Genomic DNA, 23,260 nt, shown 5'->3' on the forward strand with positions numbered 1-23,260 from the left:
ACGTTTCAGGGAGTCGATGGAGCATTAGTCCAAGAAGAAGGGGGAGCATGCAGTTACGGGTCGGCGCAACAGCTTGCAGAAGTGTGCACCGCAGTTACATCGTCCCTTGATGTTCTTATGCATTTCGAGGTATGGATACTGACAGTTCGATCAAGCGAAATCATATGACGTGATTACATCCGCTATACTTCCTTCTTTATTAACGCAAGTACTATGTTTCAGGGAGATGACGGACCTTCTTCTACAAGAACATCACCCCTAGTAGTTGATGCAGATCTCTGGGTGGTGACACTTCCAACGATCGAGCAAATCGAATCATATTTACATATCCATTATTTATTTTAGACAACTGATCATTTGTGCAGGTCTATTTAGATGAGCCGTTGACGCCTGCACAAAGTTTCTGTTCTTTTTATCAAAATAGAAAACCATACTAATGCAATTACTGTGTTTCAGGGAGTCACTGAAGCATCATCTTCAATAATATCATCAATGGAAGTCTATGAGGAGCCCGAGGTATGGATCTTGACAGTTCCATCTAACTAGATCAACAATGCGTGAATAATTGTCGTTTGAATGTTCTACACAAAGCGTTCATTCGTGTTTTGCTATTGAGATGTACGTGGGTATTGGTCCCCAAGTACATTTTGTGTTTTCGATATTATTATACATACTAATGAAAGTTCTATGTTTCAGGGAGTCGATGGAGCGTCAGTGCGTGATGGATGTGCTTATCATGAAAATACAGTCGTTACAGCGCAAGAGGAAGTGGAGACATGCACACACGAGTCGGAGCAACAGCATCCTGATGTTGAAGTTCGTGGCAAGAAAGTTACAAAGAAAAGAAAGAAAAAGAAGTTTAGTGTCCTGGTCACTATATGATGTTGTTTTTCACTGTTAATAGTTCAATACTGTAAGTTGTGTTTAAACTGAACATCCCTTTTCCAATCTGTCCTCTAGTTGCGAGTGGGTGTACGAACTAGATCTACACAGACAGTGAAGCGAACGAGAGATGTTGCTTGTCAAACCTTTTGGCAGGGACTTGAGACTGGAGATGCATCGTGCCAATGGGAAGAATATGAAGTGATTGACAACGGAGCTATACCACATCCAGCCATTGATAGTGAATGTCCTCCTGGTAGTTCGGATGCAGTCGGAGATCAGTTCACAGAATCCACACCCGCAAAAACTAAGACCGCGAGAAAGTTGAAGAAATTGTCTTATTCACCCATCGCCGGAGAAGGAACAGATGTTGCAATGGAAGAAAATGAAGTGGACGACAATGAAACACCATCAATATCACTGAACATAGCGGAAGACGATATCATAGATTCTACCTTTCATGTGAGTGACATGTCCCCAACGTTACAGGCCGAACCAGCTGGGATGCAGAGTGACAGTATAAGGAAAGAGGCCAAATTCATTGTATTTGATAGTTGTTTGATTGATATTATTATTCGAATGAAATGTGGGCATTCGGTTGGTGGGGAAGTATGTGGGGAGCCATTGATTAATGTGACTCGTGCAATTCGAGGCACTAACCTTAAAATACATGCCACCTGTACAAAATATCATCCTTTCTCATGGTCTGCACAACCCATGCTGGGGCAACTGCCAGCAGGCAATCTACTTTGTGCAGCGGCTGCACTTTTTAGTGGTTCAAGTTTTAAAAAGTTAGAGTCTTTCTTTCAGTTTGTGGGAATCCATTTCATTGCGAAAACTCAGTTCTACAAATACCAAACCGATTATCTATTTCCAGCCATTAGCGAAGCTTGGAGAATGGAAAAAATGTCTATTGATAGTACATTCGCGGGCAAATGGTTCAGGCTAGCCGGTGATGGACAGTGCGACAGCCCAGGATTTTCAGCCAAGTACTGCACCTACCACTTTCAGGACATGGAAAGTAAGAAAATTGTGAGTTCGGTGGTCGTGCAGGTGTCACAAAGTACATCCTCAGTGGCCATGGAGAAAGTTGGCTTTGTAGCATCATTGCAAGAACTACAATCGCGGGGAATGGTGATCGACCTGATAGCCACGGACAGACACGTTTCAATTGCCAAGACAATGAGAGAAGAGTACAAAAATATAAATCACCAATTTGACGTTTGGCATCTTGCAAAAACAATCAATAAAAAAATGTCTGCTGCAGGTAAAAAAAAAGAAACGCAAGGTATTTCACAGTGGTCCAAGTCAATCAGCAACCATCTTTGGTGGAGCTCAAAAACATGTGGAGGGTCGTTGGAAATTCTACTGGAAAAATGGCGGTCAGTAATGCTACACTGTACAAACGTTCACCGTTGGAACACAAACCAACATTTCCACAATTGTGAACATGGCCATTTGTCCACAGAGGAGGCACGGAAGAAGAAGTGGTTGATTCCTTCATCACCCACTCACAAAGCCATTGAAAAGATTGTATTTGATAAAACTATAACAAGAGATTTGAGGGGACTCACGGAATTCTGCCAGACAGGAGATTTGTAGGTGTTCCACAATATGTGCCTAAAGTACAGGCCAAAACGATTGCATTTTGGCATGGAGGGCATGATAAATCGGACTCTTCTAGCGGTCTTGGCACATAACCATAATGTTGGACGTCAACAAAGTAGGACGACCGGAACTTTAGGGACGCTTCGCTACAATAAGGCCTTCACTAAAAGAAGTAAACAATGGGTGATCAAACCAGTGTTTGAGGATATGCAATATGAGTTTATTGAGAGACTTATTGTTGACGTCCTAGATAGGCACATAAATGGAGTTGTGAACGAACCTGTGCAGGGGACAACTGCATTGCCACCCAACATTGCCTCTGTTCCATGTCCACCTAAAGAAGAGCTCATTGAGAAATACACATCACGGTTTAAATGATTGTAATTTGATTGTCTGTTCTCTCGAGTCTCCTCATGTCGCAGGCCCATTGAATATGTGTATATATGTAATGTGTAAATTAAAGTGATTGCTCAGTGTACATGCAATGTGTCTATCCAACCTTGTTCATCTGCGCATTAAATTAAACCAAACAGTATTATAAATCATTTTTCAAAAAATATAGAATGTCTCCGTATTTATGGTTCTCTGGGGCTGCAAAGCACGCAGACAAAATGCAAAAATGGAGTGTAAATTTCAAGTCCTGTGAGATGGCCTTACACTGAATGTAGCTAAATAGGAATGTGCGCTCGTTCAAAGTGAAGGTCAGCTGCTTTGATTTTTTGCTCGGGTTCCGGAATGGCCCACGACTCAGTATAAGGTTGTATTGTTATTTGACCTTGACAGGCCGGGACCATCCCGAAAGACTTCTTTTTGGGGGTCTGCGGCAATAACGTAAGAAACGATAATGAAGCCATTTCATGTTCGTTCATTAGAAGAAATAACGTCGGCATAGAAGGAGTGGTATTTCGGGGCTGCCCTACGCACAGACACAATGGAAAATGCAAATATAATGTAAGTAACTCTTTAGATGAGTTTATACCGCAATTTAATTACTATACAGTAGCTTTAAAGACGGGTTAAGTTGTACTTGTTCGTTCTATGTGGCATATTGTTTTGTACCGCGCACTATCTTGAGGAGAACCATCTCCTTTTACGGAAGCACCTCAAAACCTTCCTCTTTGCTTCTGCTTTCTCTCTCCCTCTCCCCTGCTACAACTGGTCCACTGTCTGCGACCTCGGTCCTGGGCCCTTCCACTCTCCACCTGCACTGCCTCCCTGTCAACCCCTGCACTGGGGGACTGTCTCAGTATCCTACAGCCACCCCTTGATGTATAATACCCAGTTGCACTGTCCTAGCTATGAAATAATTTCCCGACCTAATATATAAAATGAATAATTTTAATAAAGATCTGATGGTGAGATTAATTTCATTTTTTATGTTTTTCAAACAGGTACATCATGCATTACTGCATGTGTCACGAGTACCAGACACCGGCGGATGGGTTTTTTAACCGCCAGTTGCTTCTCCGCGTGAACAACGTTACCACCCTGACCATTTTATGGGACGATCGCCAAGTACAAGTATGCCCTTACGCGGTACTAACGGCTAGATGCAACATACAGACCGTTGTGGTGGCCTAGTGCCTCGTTGTTGGAACAGCCATGCGATTATGAGTGCGACCGAAGAGCTTATTTTATCGTAAACCAACACCCTGTGTACTGCACACGAACATCGCTTGTCTCAAGACGAACTATTTTGGATCGAGAGCAAAGAAAAATGCAAATCCCAGAATATTCTCTAAACATTTGATGTCGAATAAATGTACTTTGCCAAATGTACAATCTTGCCGTTTGCTTTTAAACCACAGTTTCATATTCCGAATTGTGGCGCTGTATTGTGAGATGATCTAAGACCCTGTGTACAGCAAAGGAACATCGCGTGCCTCAAAATGAACTTTTTGGAACGTGAGCAAATAAAAATGAAAATCGCTGAATATTCTCAAAACATTTGATGTCAAATAAATGTACTTTACCAAATTTACAATCTTGAAGTTTAATTTAAAAGTACAGTTTCATATTCCCGATTGTGGCGCGCTGTGTTGTGTGAGCTCATCTGTGTTGATTTCCGGGTTCTGTGTGGAGTCGCGTAGAAGACGCCTGGGCGCGTTTGCCTACGCAGCTCAGTCACGTCACGGATAGAGGCGGGGAATATGAATGTTTTGATAAAGTCTGTTTCAGGGGCGGGGGATTTGATTTAGTGCCGCAAAAGCAGGTGAGCCAGGGCGATGCGGCAAGTGAGAGGATTATCAGAAAATGGCGGCTGATTTCGAGTGCGTTAATGGACGAAAAGTCGGGTATGGTCCATAGGAAAGTTTTCTACGATCTACCGATTTATGCTTAAAAACACATGGCCGAACCGTAGGGACAATAAAAAAAAAGTCCCGGAACTATCCTTTAATAGAGCAACTCGAAAGCGGCCTCCTGTCCCGCGCCCGGCTTAATACTAACGTCTTTAGCATAGCCTTTTAGTTGTTTAGAACAATTTATTATTTAAGTACAAAATACAATGATACATATATTTTATAATCAAAAAAGATATCAGAAACATTCTTTTGGATATATCCCCATAAGTGCACAGGTGTTTCTTTGAGTTAGCTCTTAGAACATATATTTTGTACATTATCTAACTCTGGTATCCCACACTCTAGGCTTCTCTTTGTAGGCCAATTGGAGTGAGAACCCGAACAGATCATCTGCAAGTTCTATGGTGGTGGAGCATGGGACACTCCTTGAGATTGTGTTTTAAAAAGCCATCCGACTTCATCTGTGACCCTATATGTGAATGTGTTTGTAGCCAGTGCGATATGAATTATAAATAAATATGGGTGATAGTGGGTGACCCTAAAATATGACACAGGCACTTTCCAACTAGAAAGCTTTGTGTAGAGGAAACAGGAGCAGCTGTCTGTTAGAAGGTGATACATGCTTGTAAAGTCAGACAGTGAAGCTTCAGCGAGTGTGATGGGCATCATGTGGTCATATTTGCAGAGTTTAATTATGCAACCCGCGGTGTTTGTGATACATCTCACAAGAATGGTGATAGGTAGGCCTGTGACTCAAGGCCAGGGACATCTATCAATAAGAATGTACCCTTTTTGTAGCTTCCTTCTCTCATCCTTGCTGCAATCTGCAGTCCTGGCCATTGCTCTATATTGAAATGAGGTCCATCTTCACCAGATTGCAGCCACATTGGGAAGCCTCAACACCCTAGTGCTTCACATGGGCTTGGATAGAGACATTCTACAAAGCTCAGCTGGAAGGTCTTCCAATCACCTATAAACCCATAAGTGTGAAAGCCACCTGCATGCATGGCAGACTTACCTCCAAAATGAAGGTGGAATAATGTTGGCTGTATTACCATTGGTGAGACTACCAACATTCCCGATAACACCCATGGAGATTTTGAAATGGGGACTAACAGTCAGCTCGGAATTAGGTTAAGGTGCCACTGTTCCCATTGACGTCAACAGGAATTCTGTTCGGTGGTATTAGCACTACTAATACAGGCCTTTGTCTCTTCATCAAGTCTTGGTGAAACTAGAACCACGCAAGCCTGCAAATACCAAAAGCAACATAGGCTTTAATGCTGATTATTCACATAATGCAAAAAAGTACATGTCAGAATGTGTGAGCAGAGACTGTCAGGCTTCTTTCCTCTCTGCAATAACTGTGCTTCTCTTATGCCAGATACAACCATCTTTTGAAAGGTACACCCTTCACATGCCATGTACAGCTTCACAATGCCAGTTGCTACTATCATATGACTGTTTTAGTACCATATGCCCAGATAATGCCATCACATGGCAGCTTGAGCCACATGACAGCTTCCTTCCCTCTCCCCCTCCTGTGAAGGTTGTCTGGGGCCTGGGACCTCTCTACATCCAGCTTTCTCTTCCGAAATACCTCCCAGACAGAATCCTTTGGTCGTCTTGCTCCAACTCTCTGAAGGTCAAACGTTTCCATAAGCAGATAGTGGGCTTAGATCCCTCTCCTCGACTGGCGCCTGCCTCTGGGGCAGCCTCTCCCCGCCCCTCAGACTTGAGCCAGATCTTAAGTTCCAGAAACTTCTCAAGACCTTCCCTTTCTCCTCTTCCTTCCCTCTCCCCCTCCCATGCTAAACTCTCTACCTGCCGCTGCGACTGGGGCCTGATCCCTTGAGAGTCATACAGGGATCTGACCACCCCCTCACTAGTCCCACCCAGCATCCTTTGCAAGCACTTGCCCTCTGGCTATCTTTCCTGCACTATCCAAACCCAGTCTTCCTGTCCACTGCACTCTTCCTCCCCTGCCCCCTCTCCCCTGGCACTTGCTGCCTTGGCCTGAACAACACTTGCCTGCCCCCACCTGTAGGGGTACATCACTCTTGCACTTCTCCCTCAACCCACACCTCCTCGCACTTATCACCTTGTCATGCACTTGCACTGTAAGATTGTCATCAGGCCAATATAATCGTGTCTTTGTTCTTTGTTGTTGTAGTCTTATGATTCCCATGTCCCCCTAAACCCCATCTTGTCTTGTGGGACCTGGAAACACCTGTGTATAGGCACCATACAGATGACCAATAAATAAAAAATAAATAAAATATGCTCAGCTACAGACATATATGTTCACCGTTGTTTGCTCAAGTATGCCCGCAAATGCTCATGTATTAATGTGCATGCTGAGGTACAGACATCACATAATAGGTTCAGCATTATGTACCCAGGCACAGACAAAATATTCCAGATAGAGCCTCCTCTGCCACTGTGTAGGTGACATATGCTAGAGAGAGAGAGATTCACGTAAACCGGTACTGTCATGATATTTTCAGGTTATGCCCTTTTTCGGCCTGAAACCATTTCCTGTGCATAGACACAAGTCATCATAGGCTAGGATCATGCTCATGGGCACAGGTACCAGATGGTGGTCGGTCATTTTTTTGAAAAAATAATGTCGAATGACAATTGTTTTGAAAAAATGTCGAAAAAAAATGTCGAATTCCGTTTTTTTAAATTATATATTTATTTTGGGGTTCGGGATAAAAAAATGGGTAAAACAAAAAAAAAAATGAAAAAAGGGGGGTTGGGGGGAACCCCCCATTTCGAAAAAAAAATGCATGAAAAAAAAAATTTGACATTTTTTTTTTCGACATTTTTTTTCTCGAAAAAATGACGTTCGACATTATTGGTTTCTACATTATGACTATAAACCGTACCAGATATCTCTTTGTTGCCCATGCTTGTATACCATTATATTACTATTTCAGACTTCTAATTACAACGTTTTCATTTAATGGGTGATGTTTTACATACATCTATAAATGGACGATCAACCTATATTGTGCATCTCATTTATTCCATTATGTTTTTTCAAACATAACTTTTAAGAACTAGGCATGCGCACTTTAGGTTCAACCCACTTAAAATCTGGATATACAATGTTTACATTATTCCTGACGTCTTTACAACACGTCCTTAATTGATGATGTCATCACGTCCATTACTTTATCATGTAACTCTTTTGTAGAACATTCATGACGGAACATTAGCGTCATATGACTACTCCAATGGAATAGATCATCTAATAGATAACTCAAGGTCTTCTTCCCGCTAGACAAATTAAGATAAACTGAAGATAATTATAAAGTCTAACTTCGGCTCCTAAACGTCACGCTAACAACACATGACGGCATCATTACGCACGTTATGACAACACAGAAAACACGTATCTAGTCAAATTCTCCCAGCAGGGCTCGAGGTAGGTCAGGATGGCACTTAACCATCCTGGACATCACATATGGCCCCCCAAGAGTCGCTTTGTAAGGAAAGACACAGATTTAGCAGAGAATTGTTATCTATAGGCGCCAGAAAAGAGGACTCAATTTGTCCCTATAACCCACTATTTCCATCTTCCGACAATCAATCATGACCCTTGCTTGTAGGCAGCTTTGGGGTCTGCGGTTTTAAATAAGCAGTTATTTTTACCTGGCTCACTAGCCCCACAAGCCTCTTCCTGAACATTATTATTATTATTTGCTGCTTCATTCTCCGTCTATGTGTTGTGCGTTTTCGAGGGTCCCCGCAGTTAGCCAGCTCTCACCCGCAAGCGGCACGGGCGACGCTACGGAGTGTTGCAGGCATAATCGTTTCCCGGAGCAATATAAATGAGTAGTCCAGTCCCTTAATGCGGTCACTAATGCAAAGAGGAGAGCTGCCAGTGCTCCAATTAGTGGCGGTAACCGCCACAGATGTTTTAGGTATCAAGCACTCACTGCAAACAGCTAAACTGCGAAACTGCAGCTCACATACTCCTCACTTGCCAGGCGTGCTATGCCCTGTGGCTGAGTTCTTGCAATTCCTCTGCGGGCTAGGTAGCTGATTGTCCAGCACTAACACCAGCCCAAAGTAAAAGAGCCAAATTGCATCCACCACGGCTCTGAATGCTCTGTCTCTGCTTCGTCATATCAGGGTGCACTGCAAAACTGCACCTTACTTACTCCTCAGTTGCCACTCAATTCTTGACTGCAGATACATGCTTTCTGCGGTTTCCTTGTCTTCTAGTGAAACATTAATGATTGAAATCCAGTAATTGACTGCATTCTGAACATTCTAATTGGCAGGTCAATCACGACTAATAATACATTTTATTGAGCAAAACAATTGCTGAATGGTAAGCATTTGGAGCCTTTATACATTGCAAATGGGCATTAATACAGCATTGCATGCAGAAACACGCACACAATGGGTATCAGATAGTTACTTATCTCGGAGCACTATTTGTCAATATGGTGCATGTGCTTGAAAAGGTAGTATGTATAATGGAGAAAAACGTGTGCAAGTGTGTGACCTTTATCTGGGCCCATATGTGATCACATATGTGTGATTTTATATTGCCTAAATCCTGTGGTGCAGGAATCAGTGAAGGAAGTGTAACATTCTACCCGACCAAGAAACTCACCATCTCCAGAGGCCCACACACTACTAGAAACCACAACATCAACAAAGAACTGCAAGAGGGAAACAACTAGGAAACAGGCCTTTTCTTGACATGCACATGGAACAGGTTCCCCATACATAGAAGTCTGAACCCCTCCATCCTATGCTTCATCTAATCTGAAAAGCCCACTCTAGAATAATATCTCACCAATGGCTGATCCCTTCACTCAGCACTATTTCTCCCCTCTGGAGCTCTCAGTCCTACCCTGCTCCCCCATTGTAGTGCCACTGCTATCACCACACCCTACCTGTAACACCATAGAACCACTCTTTTGTTTCTTAGCAGCTGGGTCTGTGCCTTAAAGTGCCACACGTACTCTGAGAAGCTCCCCTGCCTGATTTGGGGGGCATCTAATAAAGTGAGCATTGGTGCCAGGTTTCGCCCCAGGCTAGCGAATGATGGGACCTGCAGTCGTATGAGGAGGATTCCCTGATCACCCCCATCTAGTTCCCTGCACAAGGCAGATGGGACACATGGAGAGAACTCGCTGCCTCCTTGGGAGACTCACCTCCTGCACAGGAAAGCATTACTTTGAATGGCAGTGGTGATGCATTATCTTGCCCATCCTCAAGCAGAAGCCATTCCACTGTTGTGGTACAGTTACTGATGCTGTCCCTTTAAGCGAGCAGAGCGCTAACACTTCAAACAAAGCGCTAGTGTACACATCTGTTTTCTCTGGTACTAACGCCGGGTTTCATTCCAAACCTCAGTTGCAGTTTGAACATTTCACTGTGACTTGCACAACAAGCTCGTGCAGACTGCAGGCTAAACGGGAATGTTTCTATGTTTCACGCTCGGGCGGCATACATAGAACAAGGGAACACACTGAGAAGAATCTTCTGTGATGCTGATTCTGTGGCACAGAGACAGATCATCCTCAGGGAGAAGTGGTAGCAGATTTAGGAATGTTTTTTTCTTACTTATCGCTACTGAAGACTCCTACAATCCAAGTATTCAAGATCCAGGCACTTACTCCTTAGGTAAACATTATGATCAGAACTGGGGCACCCAAATGGACATGGGAAGTGTTAAGGTGGCGTGATGCACTGAGCTACCTGTTCTGTGGGATCCTTGGCACTCCAAAGGGTGGTCGTCCGGTGGTTGTTAGCATGTCATCTGGGGCTTCTTGTAGATGAACCAGTGGTTTGATGCCCACTTCATTGAGGGAGGTGTGTAAAGACCCAAATCAAGATGGAGCTGACGCCCCACAATATGAAATGGGCACAACTCTCAATTTATGTGGTGGATGCTGGTGAATTCACTGGCGTTGATGGTAAGTAATGGGAGCAAGGACCAGAAAGGCAGGGCCGTAATGATGAAGCAGACAGAAGAGCAACAAGCAGGTAGGCAGACTGACAGTCACAGAGATAGGCAGACGTGGGGATGGAAGGAGGCTCAGAATGGCAGAAATGGCACTGAGTGAGAAGAGAACAAACCTGGGATATAAGAAACTGCTTCGAGGGCCCCAACAGGCAGGAGGAGGTTAAGAAGTGTTTTCGTCTTGATGTTGAAAGGGCATATGAATGATTCACTGAATGATTCACTGATATGAGTGAGGCTGCACCGCGTTATGATTGGTCGCCAAGATGACCATCAGAAAGAGATCCACTGCACAGGTGTGGATCATTTTTCAGGGATCCCTTGCACCTGGGCATGGTAAGAAGAGCAAGATAAGGGGTGCCATGCAATCGTCCCGTGGCTCTGAGGTTCTGAGGTTCTGCAGCCACCAGTGGGGTTAAAATTTCCACTTTTGCCAGAGGTGTTGCTGGGGGTGGGGGCTATAGCCTCGTGTCTTTTGGGTGTAGCTCCGGTCGAAGCTCAGGGGCTACAACCAAAACACTAGCCAGCCCCGAGTGCTGACAGTCCCAACATTAGCGTAGCCCCGGATCTTTTCCAGACCTAGCAACACCCCTGGTAAGTGCCACATCTCGTAGGTCATCATGCACATTATAACAGTGAGATTTCAAATGTCTTCTCATTCTGATAAAGTCTTGGTTACACCTGCCCAGATCAACTGCACCTGAACTGGAAGACCTAATAATAATAATAAAAATAATAATAATAATAAAACAATCTCTGGCTCTCACCCAATTACCTTGACAGGTACAGACACTCATAGAAAGACCCAACCCAGTGGTGGGAGTTACAGGGCTATATAAGTCTAACTTCTAGGTTGGGCTCTGTGGGTATATGGATTACGAACCATAGGAGGAAGTTTGGGGGAGGTTGGATTGTGAGGAGAGTGAGGAAGGAGGTTGGAGAAGGTTGGATAGAGAGGAAGGAGGTTGGAGGAAATGTGAATGTAAAGAGAGGATTTCGGAGAGTAGAGAAGCAGATACATCTGGAGTATGTTGGGGAGAGAGTCAAGAGATTATGGAAAGTGGTGAAAATGAGAAAGTGGAAGCAAATTGAAACAGAAGTTGGTTGGAGAAGAGAGTTAAGAGGTTGTGGAAGGATGAGAACATCAAGAAATGAAAGAAGAAGATTAGCAGAGGGTGGTTGGAGGAGAGAGTGAAGAGGTGTTGGAAAGAGGCAAACCTATGGAGGTGTAAGGAGAAGATTAGCAGAGGGCAGTTGGAGGAGAGAGAGAGTCAAGGGGTGGTGGAAGGAAGTGAACTCCAGTAGGCGGAAGGAGAAGAAAAGTAAACGATGGTTGCTGGAGAAAATCAAGAGATTGAAGGAGGAAAACATTAGCAGGCAGAGGGAGAAGTAACTCAAAATGGTTGAAAGAGCAAAACCTCAGGAGGTGGTTGGAAGTGAATGTAAGGAAGAGGGGAGTCAAATCTTTGAAAGAATCTCCAAATCAGCCAGGTGGGAGAAGGCCAACTTGCCGCTCTAGATGTCCTCCTTACTAACCTGGGAAATACAAGCATTGAACATTGTCTTAAATGAGGATGGTCGAACCGACTCCACCATGCCGAGATGGTATCTTGGAGAGGCTGGGATACATTTCCAAGTGTGAGGAAATCTTTAAGCTAAACCTGAGATAACAGGGCACCGCCCTTGAGGAGAAGGATAATCTAGGGTCTGGGGACCTCGTTAAACTGGGATTTGTGTTGTCCCAAGTTACTAGAGGGCTACTTTGTTGTCTGACTTACATTTAACACTATCCCATTTGTTGTGTTTCCCTCCTTGTAATATATACCCGAAATAAAGTGTGACAAAGCCCCCTACTTTGCTAAGTGCACAAGTGGGAGATTGATCTTGGGGTTGGGTCCCCCCTCAAGCTATGAGATGATGGAGTGGAGGAGAAGCCAGTGGAGAGCTGCCTGAGGAAAGGTGGTAGAGAAAATTACATCTGGAGGTTGAAGATGTAATAGTTGGAAGTGGCTGGCAGAGGAGAGGTGGAGGAGGTTTCATCTGGAGAATGTGATAGTTAAAGGTGATTGGTAGAGGGGAGGTGGGTGGAAAGATTACAACAGGAGGAGGAGGTGATAGTTGAAGGTGGGTGGCAGAGGAAAGCTGGTGGAGGAGGTAGACGACTGGAGAAAGAGAAGGTGGTAACAGGAGGTGGAAGTGTGGATTTGGAGAAGGAAGTTGCACTTGGAGGAGTGAGAGGTTGGAGAAAGTGGAGAGGAAGGCAGCCATAATGGTAGCGAGGAAGAGGGAGGAATCAGAGACAGCAGGAGAGGAGAAGAGGAGGTTTCAGCAGGAGCAAAGAGAAGAAGGAGGCAACTCTAGCTTATGGGAGTGAGGCAGAGCCCCTTGTGACATCAGGGGAGAGTGGCATAGAGGAGGTGGAGATGCAAATAAAAAGAGGTGGGACCAGGCAGAGAGAGGTGGAATGAAGAGGACCAGGGTGAGTACCATAGGATTACAGAGGAGAAGGTAGTAATGCCTCATTGGTCGGCCCTATGTTCAAGGGGCCTCTCTCCAGCTGCTCCTGCAACTTGCAACCTCAACCCAATGGCTCCATGTCTCATTTGGACTTGGAACAATCCGGGATATCCACATCCAGTGGTGGCAAAATAAATGTGCTTGGGAGTCCCTTGAGCTGGTAAAACTAGAGCAGAGGGAGATGGTCTTCTTTGGTACTCTGAGAACTAGGACTGCTTGAAACACTAGAGGTAATGGGGTAGGGGGTCCTGGCATCCTCAGTTAGTTGAAAAGGAGACTCCTCCAAAAGCCAAAGAAGAGAGCTCTGGAGTGCCAAGAGCCCGCCGTATTAGAGCAGAGGAAGATGACGCAACCTCACTGCTGTTCTACAGACTGGAACTTGGGCACCAGAGCTGGGATGCCTGACAATAGCAGTTGCCAGGAACGAGACTCACAAGGGAAGCACAACTGCATGATGTTGGTAGTCCAATCATGTTTTCTTTTGGGCTAGCAGCTTCACCATACCTCTTTAGTTGGCCAGTGTATCTAATCCCTAATAAAGTTCGAAACCCTCCTGCTTAGTCCCTGTGGTCCGCTATGTGACAAAAGAACCTTAGTTTACTAGCATTTCTGTCTTGGACTGTTTAGCTATCCCTGTTACCCTCATAAAAAAACAAACATATACATAGATACAGTAACAGGAATCACAGTATCACAGTATCTCTTCTTAACGTGCATTAAACTAGGGTGTGTGTGTGTTTCTGTGTGTGTGCTTGCCATTCATTTATCCAATCTTACTTAGGTATGTCAGTATTACAAGTAATTATTAAAAGTGGAAAAAAGATAGTGATTATCTATTCTATTTTCAACACTAATGAATTTACGGTTCTCTCTGTCACAGAACTATGAAGCTATCACAACATGTTCTCTTGCATGACCATCCACCAGGTTATTTCCATCAATCTGGCTTTAGAGCATCCAGAGGCATGGAAACTGCTCTTCTGAACACCTTTGAAGACCTGCTCTCAAATCTTGACTCTAACACCCCATCTATCCTCATTCTCCTTTACCGCGCCTCTGCCTTTGACGCGGTTAACCACAACATCCTGATTGCATGTCACGTGACACACTGGGAATCTCTGGTCATGCTCTGGCAAGGTTATCCTCCTTGCGCTCCAACAGCCCATCCCAGCTGGAACTCAGAGCCTTTCACTCGACTATCACTCTCTCAACCTGTGGCATTCCCCAGGGATCTAACCTATCCCCATGGTTGTTCAATGTCTATATGGCAGCCCTGGCACGGGTGATTGCCACCTTCACCTCTAACTTCCAGTGCTATGTGGATGACAGGCACCTATCTTTCAGGCTACCCTCAGACGTCTCATCCTCCTCGCTCATATCTGACTGTCCGCTATTCCGTCATGGTGTGCTGCAAACAACCTCTGCCTCAATGCCACTAAGACTGAGATTGTTCGCATTGGGGCTCCTGCTTTCCCACTTTCACTCTGGCCGGGCTCCCTTGGCCCTGCACCCACTTGCGAAGCAAGAAAGCTTGGGGTCATCTTTGATTCCACTCTCTCCTTCTCCTCTCACATTTAAGACATCTCTAAAAAGTCTATCAACTACACCTCCTCAGGGGTACTCTACCCTTTCTCACTTTCCCCTAGAGCTCTGGTTCTCTCCAGGCTGGACTACTGCAACAGCCTCTTCCTCAACCTTCCTTCTTCTGCCCAGCACCCTCTGCAACTCATCCAGAACAGAACTACAAGAATTATTTGTGGCCTCAAGCCCAGGGGCCACATCTCTGTGGCGCTGAAATCCCTCCACTGGCTCCCTGTGGCTGCAAGGATCAAATTCAAGATCCCTTTGCATTGTCCACAAGGCTTTCTGGGGCCTTGGACCCACCTACCTTCAAAACAGCCTACCTAAACACTGCCCCTCAAGAGCCCTCTGCTCATCTACCTCCAACATTCTGCGAGTGAGCCGGTTCTCCAAGCAGAGATTTGGTGGTAGAGACTTGTCCTCAGCAGGTGCCTCCCTCTGGAATAGCCTCCCTGCCGCCCTATGTCTTGAGCCAGATCTCCTTTAATTCTGAAAACTCCTCAAGACCTTCCTCTTCTCCTCTTCCTTCTCTCTCCCTCTACCCTGCTAACCTAGTTCCCTGTCCTTTCCCTCTCTCCCTCCTATTCCTTACAGCATGCTGACTGTCTGCCTGGTGTACCTCAGAGTCTCACTGGTCCCCGGCACCCCCGCCAGCCCTCTCTCGCACTTGCCTCAGGGCCGTACACCCCACCCACACTCAATGCACTGAGAAATTAACCCAAGAGAGTGGCTCTCTCTACACTTACCCCATTCTCAACCGACCGGGTGCACTTGACCCTCCTCCCCCTCCCGTTGACCCTCGGTGCACTTGCTCGATCCGTACGCACCACACCTGAAGATCGTCTGTCTGTTTCTCCCCTGTCTTCACCCCTAATTGTACTGTTTAAATTGCAGAATTGCTGTCAGGCCTATTTGCTATATCCGATACTGTTAAATGTATTTGATGTTTTACTCTGCCCTGTGCAAACTATTATTGTCTCAGATTTTCAAGGGCTTTGAGTAACTGTTGTATTTTCCCCATGTTCCCACCCTCCTTGAGAGCTTTGTAACACTTGCCTGTGTATAGGCGCTATATAAATAAACAATAAAATACAATTCTGTCCCTCAGTCCCTCTACTGTTTGGAAACGGACCTCTTCCCATAAACCACTCTGGTGGAATTCTGCACACTAGTTCACCTAACTGCACACTTTCCCTTATATTTCATGTGTGAAGGAGTACCCCCCTTCCAAGCTAAACTCATGGAAAAGGGGGATCATGCATCATTGGTTATAGAGATTGTACTACATGGTTCAACAATCATAGAAAGCTGCCTGTGTTTGTTTTGACCATAGAAATCCCAACCTGGCTGTCACCATTAAAGAAAATGGCGGTCCCCTGTTCCCGGTGACAACAGTTACTGCATCAGGGAATGATGTGCTCTACGTGATGGTGACCCAGACTGCATTCTTTTCCATTGCCAAAGGTAAGCAGGATCATGTTATGCTGCATTGTGACTGCTATAACCTATCACATGTCATATAAGCGATTGTGCCCCTAATTCTGAATGGGGCGTTTACAGTTATAATGGAGGGAAAAGGCATTCCTTGGCCTCCTACTTCTCCAACTACCCCATTCACACCTGAGTTCCCTCACTGCTTTGCTGTCGCATTAGTGGATTCCTGAAGCAAGTCTCATTTCCTCGTAAGTAGCTGGATTTCTGTGGACAGCGCCCACTTTTCTGCCCGGGAAAAAGCAGGTGCAGTCCTCACAAATCAATGGGCAATTATGGCCGACATTTTTGTCATGGTGGCTGCCAATGCATATCTCTGTGGTGAGCACACTAAAGAGATGACTTCCTATTCACTGCATGCTGAAATGAAAGGCACAAGAAGCCGGGGGTCACACAGGCTCCAGGCCTATCACTCCAATGTGCAGTGAATCTTTAGAAAGAGGGCGAAAGAGCCCAACCATGTGAATGCAAAAGCGGTCAGTCTCTTTTACCCTCATTCTCCAGATCCAAAATAACAGGGCCCTGTGTATCCTTAACAATGGGACTTAATTAGAATATGCTACATCACAGCCTTCTAAAAATGCCAGATAAATATGTCTAATTCGCTGAGCAACACCTTCACTCGCTCTCATCTTAAGCCAAGAGATTTGCTCTAAGTCTATGCAGGCTGTGTTGCAGATATCAACAGTTGCTACACCAAAAAAGATGGGCCCACATCAGAGAGTTCGAATGTGCGATACACCCAACACACAATAGAGTCTGATTCTAAGGGTTCTAAAGCTTGAAGAAAAGGGGCACTTTACCAGCTGCGACTGTGACTGAGCCTGTTCATCTCAGCTTGGCCACTACCCAGTGTGCACACTTAAAATGCAGAATTGTACAGACTTTAGGCTCTATTTGCTAAGCTGGCTGATTGACCACAGAGGGGGAAACAGTAAAAACAAAAGAGGAGCATGGAATTCAGGCTTCTATTGGTGGTTAGAACCTGCATTACACAATTTAACTTGGTCTAAATAGAAAAGCATCGCAAGTGGCTTCTCAAGTGGCCATGGCCTGGCTGTTGGGCTGACGTGCCATCTATCGCTGCATTTCGCCTGCCTGCTGTCTTTTCCTGCCACTGACACGCGACTGTGTCGAGTCGCCAAGGAGAAGCAAGGCATCCCGCAACGTGGACTGAGCCCACGCTCTTTGGACTCAACCTGTGCTCACATACGTCGATACCACGCCTTCCAGCCCTCTCACTGCCATGCCCCCAACAGCAACCGGAACAAGACTTTAAAACCACTGGATGCGCGCATCGCGCGCGCATCACAAGTGGCTTCTCAATTGGCCTGGCTGTTGGGCTGATGTGCTGTCTATCGCTGCCTTTTTCGTCTGCCTGCTGTCTTTTCCTGTATTTTCCTGCCACGGACATGCGACTGTGTTGAGTCGCCAAGGAGAAGCAAGGCATCCCGCAATGTGGACTGAGCTCGCGCTCTTTGGACTCAAATAATTTAATGCGGATTGTGCATGCGCTTATGTGCACTAATTCAGTACTTATGTGTATAGATAGGGTCTTATGACTCCCACAGAAGTTTTCATTCTCTAACTTCCCTTATCTGTGCTCTATTCCCTTAGCCTGTGCTCACATACGTCGACACCACACCTTCCAGCCCTCCCACTGCCACGCTCCAACAGCAACCGGAACAAGACTTTAAAACCACTGGGTGCGCACATCGCGTGCGCATCGCTAGTGGCTTCTCAAGTGGCCTGGCTGTTGGGCTGTTTGGGTGGTTGGTGAGTGGTATCCCTTTTAGTTTGCAATTCATTGATTTGAGTATTTCAGTTGCTGTGTTTCCCCTCTCACCATCTGCGTATAGTGGTTGGCTTCACGCCTTTGTACTGTTTACTCCACAATGGCATCAGGCCTACATAGTGGGCGACTGACAGACTTGTCATGCGCTAATATATTGAACGTGGATGCCTTGTTTTGCAGCGGCAACGCTGCCTATGCAGTTTCTATGGAGGAATTTGTATATCCTGACTTAAGTAATGAAACATGTAATGAGAGCATGATTAAGGACTTACCACCAGTTAAATGTCCCCCTACGCATGATTCTGCTGAGCAGCCTCCGGCCTTAGTGTTTCCACTTAATACATGCCCGACGAACATCCCCGAATGTATTGTTGCTGCAAGCTCCTTAAATCCGGAAGCGATTGCACCCAATGACGAAAGCACAATAGGCACCTCATATGATAATAAATTGTCATCCTCTAGTGCGATTAACTCAATGAATACTTCCATCTCGGATTGTGACCTCGCCAATGACAATTTGGCAGGAGGGTCCGCCGCTATGTATGAATTAAACAAACGCATACAGGCTTCTATTGCGGTATTGACGCCTTTAATTGATAAGAAATTGTTGCTTGACCGTCCCGCCAGCCTCCTATTTCCTATGCCCTACCACTCACCTGTTCTGCCATTTAAAGATGTAGCTCATGGAGTTAGTCCTAAGGCACTTTTTAACAAGAAGGAAAGGTCGCATACCACAATGTGATTACCCCAGGTCCAAAGAGCCTATGAATAATCATAGCCATAGCAATCTACAGGTAGGGGAGGGAAATTATGTATCTTATACTACCCCGCCAACCAGCCCTTATTGTTTTCCGGTCATTATCAGGATATTGGATCTACTTGATAAAGGCCATGATTTTACACACATGGAGTTGTGAGAGATGAAGGCTGCCTCGAATGAAATGTTGCACAAACTCAATCACCTTGAGGGATTCATTATGGCAAAAGATGCCATTCCCTCATCGCATTGTGCCTCTAGTGTGTATCACCCATCTAAGGCTAATATTATGCCCAACTATGAAGATAAACAAACCCAGTGTTGTACTCCTAACCTCAATGAGAAGAATCAGGGATGGAACAACGGTCCCTTAGGCCTTCCGCCTGTTGCTCCTTCTGTAATGCCTGCCACTGGGGCCAATGATATTGATTATGTCAAACAGGATATTAGGGAGATCAAGTTAGCTTTAAAGATAAGATCATGTTCTGCTTCGCTGGAACAAATACTAACATCTCCAGATAGCCCATCTGTCCTGGTAAAAATCATTGAACAGTCCGCTACGGATGAGGCTAATGAATTGGCAACTAATGATAAGTCCTTGTTTATTTCTAGGCGTTAAAAAAAATACATCTGAAAGCTAAAAAAGTGCTGAAAAGCACAGGAAGGAAAAACAACTGTTAAGAAAAGATGGTAGTAATCCCATTGCAGTGGACGTTGATGTTGTACAGTTAGTAAAGAAGGACTTGTCTTCTCCCCAAAATGATGACGCTATAGACGTCGATCAACTTTCACAGGAAAGCCACGCCCTGCTTTTGCATCCTTTATCACCTAAAATAATAAGAAAAAAGAATAAAAATAACTGCAAGGCCCCTCTCATTGGTTGCTCCAATGGTGAGCAGATAAAGAAAACTTGTACTTCTAATTTGGTATATTGGCAAACTATTTTCCTTCAACAGGTAGGAAATCGACTTACAAATCAGGGAATAGGGTACCCAATCCAGACCCTTCCTCTCCCACTGCTCCCTCAGGGATGACCTCTACAGACACTCTTGCTTTGAGGTGAAGTGTAGTTCGGTCATATGCTGAGGTGTGTAGTAATGTTGCTTATGATTCTATACCCCATCATCCTCTTACTAAGAATGATTATGTCATTATATGTGGGCCAGGTAAACAAAGAGGGCTTCCTCATTCTGAATCGAGTGTGGCTCCAAAAACGACAGCGAATGCACCGATTGTGTCGCTACATAAGGGCGAGCATGGGGATACGATTCCTGATAAATTGAATATACTAATCCCAGGTCACGGTTCAGGGTATGGTCTATCAGTCAGAACCCCATTAGATCCGAAGATCGTTGGTCAAACACAAGGACCCTCACCAGACCCACTAACTTTTACTAGTATGATTCAGATCCTAAACACAGCGGTAGTGAGTGGTGCTCTCTCTCATCTCAAATACTAGCAAGAGAATTTAATTTAATTGAGATGAAGCATCCTCTGCTTCATGATGTAAAGGATCTCTAACATGCGCCCCCTGTCTGTCCACCAAATTTGACCTGTTCCATTCTAACAACCATTAATGAACATTTTAGGTCCACCTTAGAGACTCCTGTGGCTAAGGCTGTAGCTACGGCTCATCAGTCGTCTAAGTCTGAGCTGCCATCTAATGAGGGGGAAGCCACATCCCAGAAGTTTAACATTATCGGATTGGAAGGTAACCCAGATATTCTAAGGGGTGAAAGGATCAATAGGAATTTTTTTTGTTGATGTATTAGCACAGATACCCTCATTGCACATCCTTACCACTGCTGACTTTGATCGAATTTCTCTTGCACGTGAGAATAATTATCGAATATTATGTTACGTTTTCAATCTGATGGTGTTAAAACTTATCTGGAGCTTTAGATCTGATCTAAAGGACATAGGATTCTGTTTACATACATTCAACCATGAAGCTGATGCAGATGAGTTTTTGCAGAAGCCTGTTCCAAAGACTGTTGACGCTCCTCCTCATGGTTCATTGGACAACATGACTATTGAGCAAAATTGCATATCTCAGCTTATTGCCATGACAGCTAGGAATCACAATTTGGCGTGGGTTGAGCCTTTAATGCGCTCAATCACCTCCTTCAAAAATGTAACACCTACGACTTAGCAAACAAAGGAGGGCTTAGCTATCATTTCATGGAATTCATGTGGTCATCAGGCGCTCAATGGGTGGTTGTCCACTTTCTCTGATGAAGCCTATCCAGACTTTATTCTCTTACAGTAAACAATGAGTTCAATCGATTTATCTCTAGAAGGCTGTCATACTTATTGTAGGCATGCAACCAAGGGTTTAGTGGGGCGCCCGATTGTCGGGCTTGCAATAGCGATCAGCAATAAGGTTAAATGCAAATCGACTAATGTATACTCTTCATCTAATGTATTAGCAACTGAAATTGTCATGTATGAAAATGATTGATGAAGACTCGTTATTTATGTTATCTTTATATTGGAATCCATTGAAAATAGCATTAGAGGAGATGTGTGATGATATGGACCAATGCTTTGAATGTATTTTTAACTTGAGGCCTTCGTCCAAGATTATTATTGCTGGAGATTTCAATTCCTTGTGTCTAACGAGCCATGTGGGAAAGCATTGTAAAGGCAATACAGTGAAGCAGGTAGCGGACAGTCGAGGCGCCACATTGGTTGCTTATCTTGATACTTGGGAGATATCATTTGTAAACAATCGTGCAGCAGGTCAGCAGCATACATGGAGCAGTGGGAATGCTACCTCAATGATCGATTTCTTTGCTATCTCTAACACATTGCTTCATTTAGCTACGCCAGTGATGATCCATCCGATTACCACTGGTGACCATGCGCCAATACAGACTTATTTAGCATGGTCCCATGATTGTTTTAATATTAATCACGTGCTTCCTTTAAATGAAATTAATCGACCTAAATTGTCAGTAAGGTGGAACCCCGGCCTTTGCAAGCTAATTTCAGAGAAAGCATAGAACGAATATGCCATTGCATCGCGGAAATGGGCAGCACAGGAATCGCCCTTTGTAAAAGAAACAATTATGGGCGAGATAGTTGCTGCGGCCATTCATTCTATCCATGTTAAACCTATTACAAAGGGAGCCCCCCGCTTGCGAAATATGATCCTGAGAGTCAGCTTCCAAAGCGTAAGAAAAACAAAGAACTGCGCATCATAAAAAGGCATGTTAAAAATCCTGTTCAGTCTAAGCTTTTTAAAAAATGAACTCTGCTATTGTATAAAAACAAACTGAGATTCCTGCGTGAGGCGAACTTAACTGATCTCAACTGTGAGATTGCACACAAATTATTTAAGCACAATGTAAAATATATATGGTCTATTATACGCAATACTACCTCCTCCAAAGCTGCACCTAAGGAGAATATCATACATTCCCATATATGGGTTTCCTATATATCAGAGAAATTTTCGTGCCCCCCTCGACTCAGATCTAACGCACCTGTATTGAGGCCTCTGGTGAAATGGGATGTGTTTAGATGGAATGTGGAAGACATCATTTGGGAAATCAATAAATTAAGTCAGTCCAAGGCTCCGGGCCCTGATGGCATTCCGCCGTGTGTGTATAAAGCCAAACCGGTCGTATGGGCAAACATACTTAAGATCAAGTTTGATGCAATTTTAAAAATTGGCAACACACTGGAACAATGGGGAACGTCCATAATTGTCCCTATTTATAAGAAAGGAAATGCACTAGACCCTCACAACTATCGACCCATTTCACTAATAGATACAAGTGCGAAGATATTTGCAAGTCTAATCCTACATGATCTAGAAAAGTTTACTGCATGCAATAACATTCTCTCTAAAGCTCAGATAGGTTTTAGGAAAGAGATGGGGACTCCGTTGAACGCAACCCTGATATGCCATATTATAGCCAATACGAAAAAGAAAGGAGCGTCCCCGGTTTATATTGCAAGCATTGATCTGTCTTCCGCCTTCGATTCTGTGGCGAGGAATCTACTTTGGCGTAAATTACTTGTATTGGGCATTCCTCCGGGAATTGTATTTTGGTTGATGAGGCGGCACTCTAATACTGCATATAAGGTTAAGCTATCTAGAGAAGGATCCATCACTGAAGCGATTAAAACCTTTATAGGACTTAAGTAAGGATGCAACCTCGCAGCGATTCTTTTCAATCTGTACCTCTGCAATCTGGATCAGTTATGGAAGGGGTTAGGGATGTACCCTGTAAGAATGGGCACGCTTAGACTTCATTGGCTGGCGTTTACTGATGATTTGATCATAATGGATCCCACTCCAGCAGGTCTTCAGGCCAAACTGTATA

At 44.6% G+C, this 23,260-nt stretch overlaps 1 protein-coding gene across 1 annotated transcript in view; it reads left to right on the forward strand.

Moving 5' to 3' along the window:
- Nucleotides 1-23,260, forward strand: part of CDHR4 (cadherin related family member 4) — a 332,193-nt gene that overhangs the window by 134,809 nt on the left and 174,124 nt on the right. Inside the window, exon 7 of the mRNA XM_069646250.1 lies at nt 16,217-16,347. Within this exon, the coding sequence (XP_069502351.1) occupies nt 16,217-16,347 (131 nt within the window). The remainder of the gene's footprint in view (nt 1-16,216; nt 16,348-23,260) is intronic.

Source organism: Ambystoma mexicanum, chromosome 2p, assembly GCF_040938575.1.
Source record: "Ambystoma mexicanum isolate Mex_15411 chromosome 2p, UKY_AmexF1_1, whole genome shotgun sequence".
Classification (NCBI taxonomy): Eukaryota; Metazoa; Chordata; class Amphibia; order Caudata; family Ambystomatidae; genus Ambystoma; species Ambystoma mexicanum.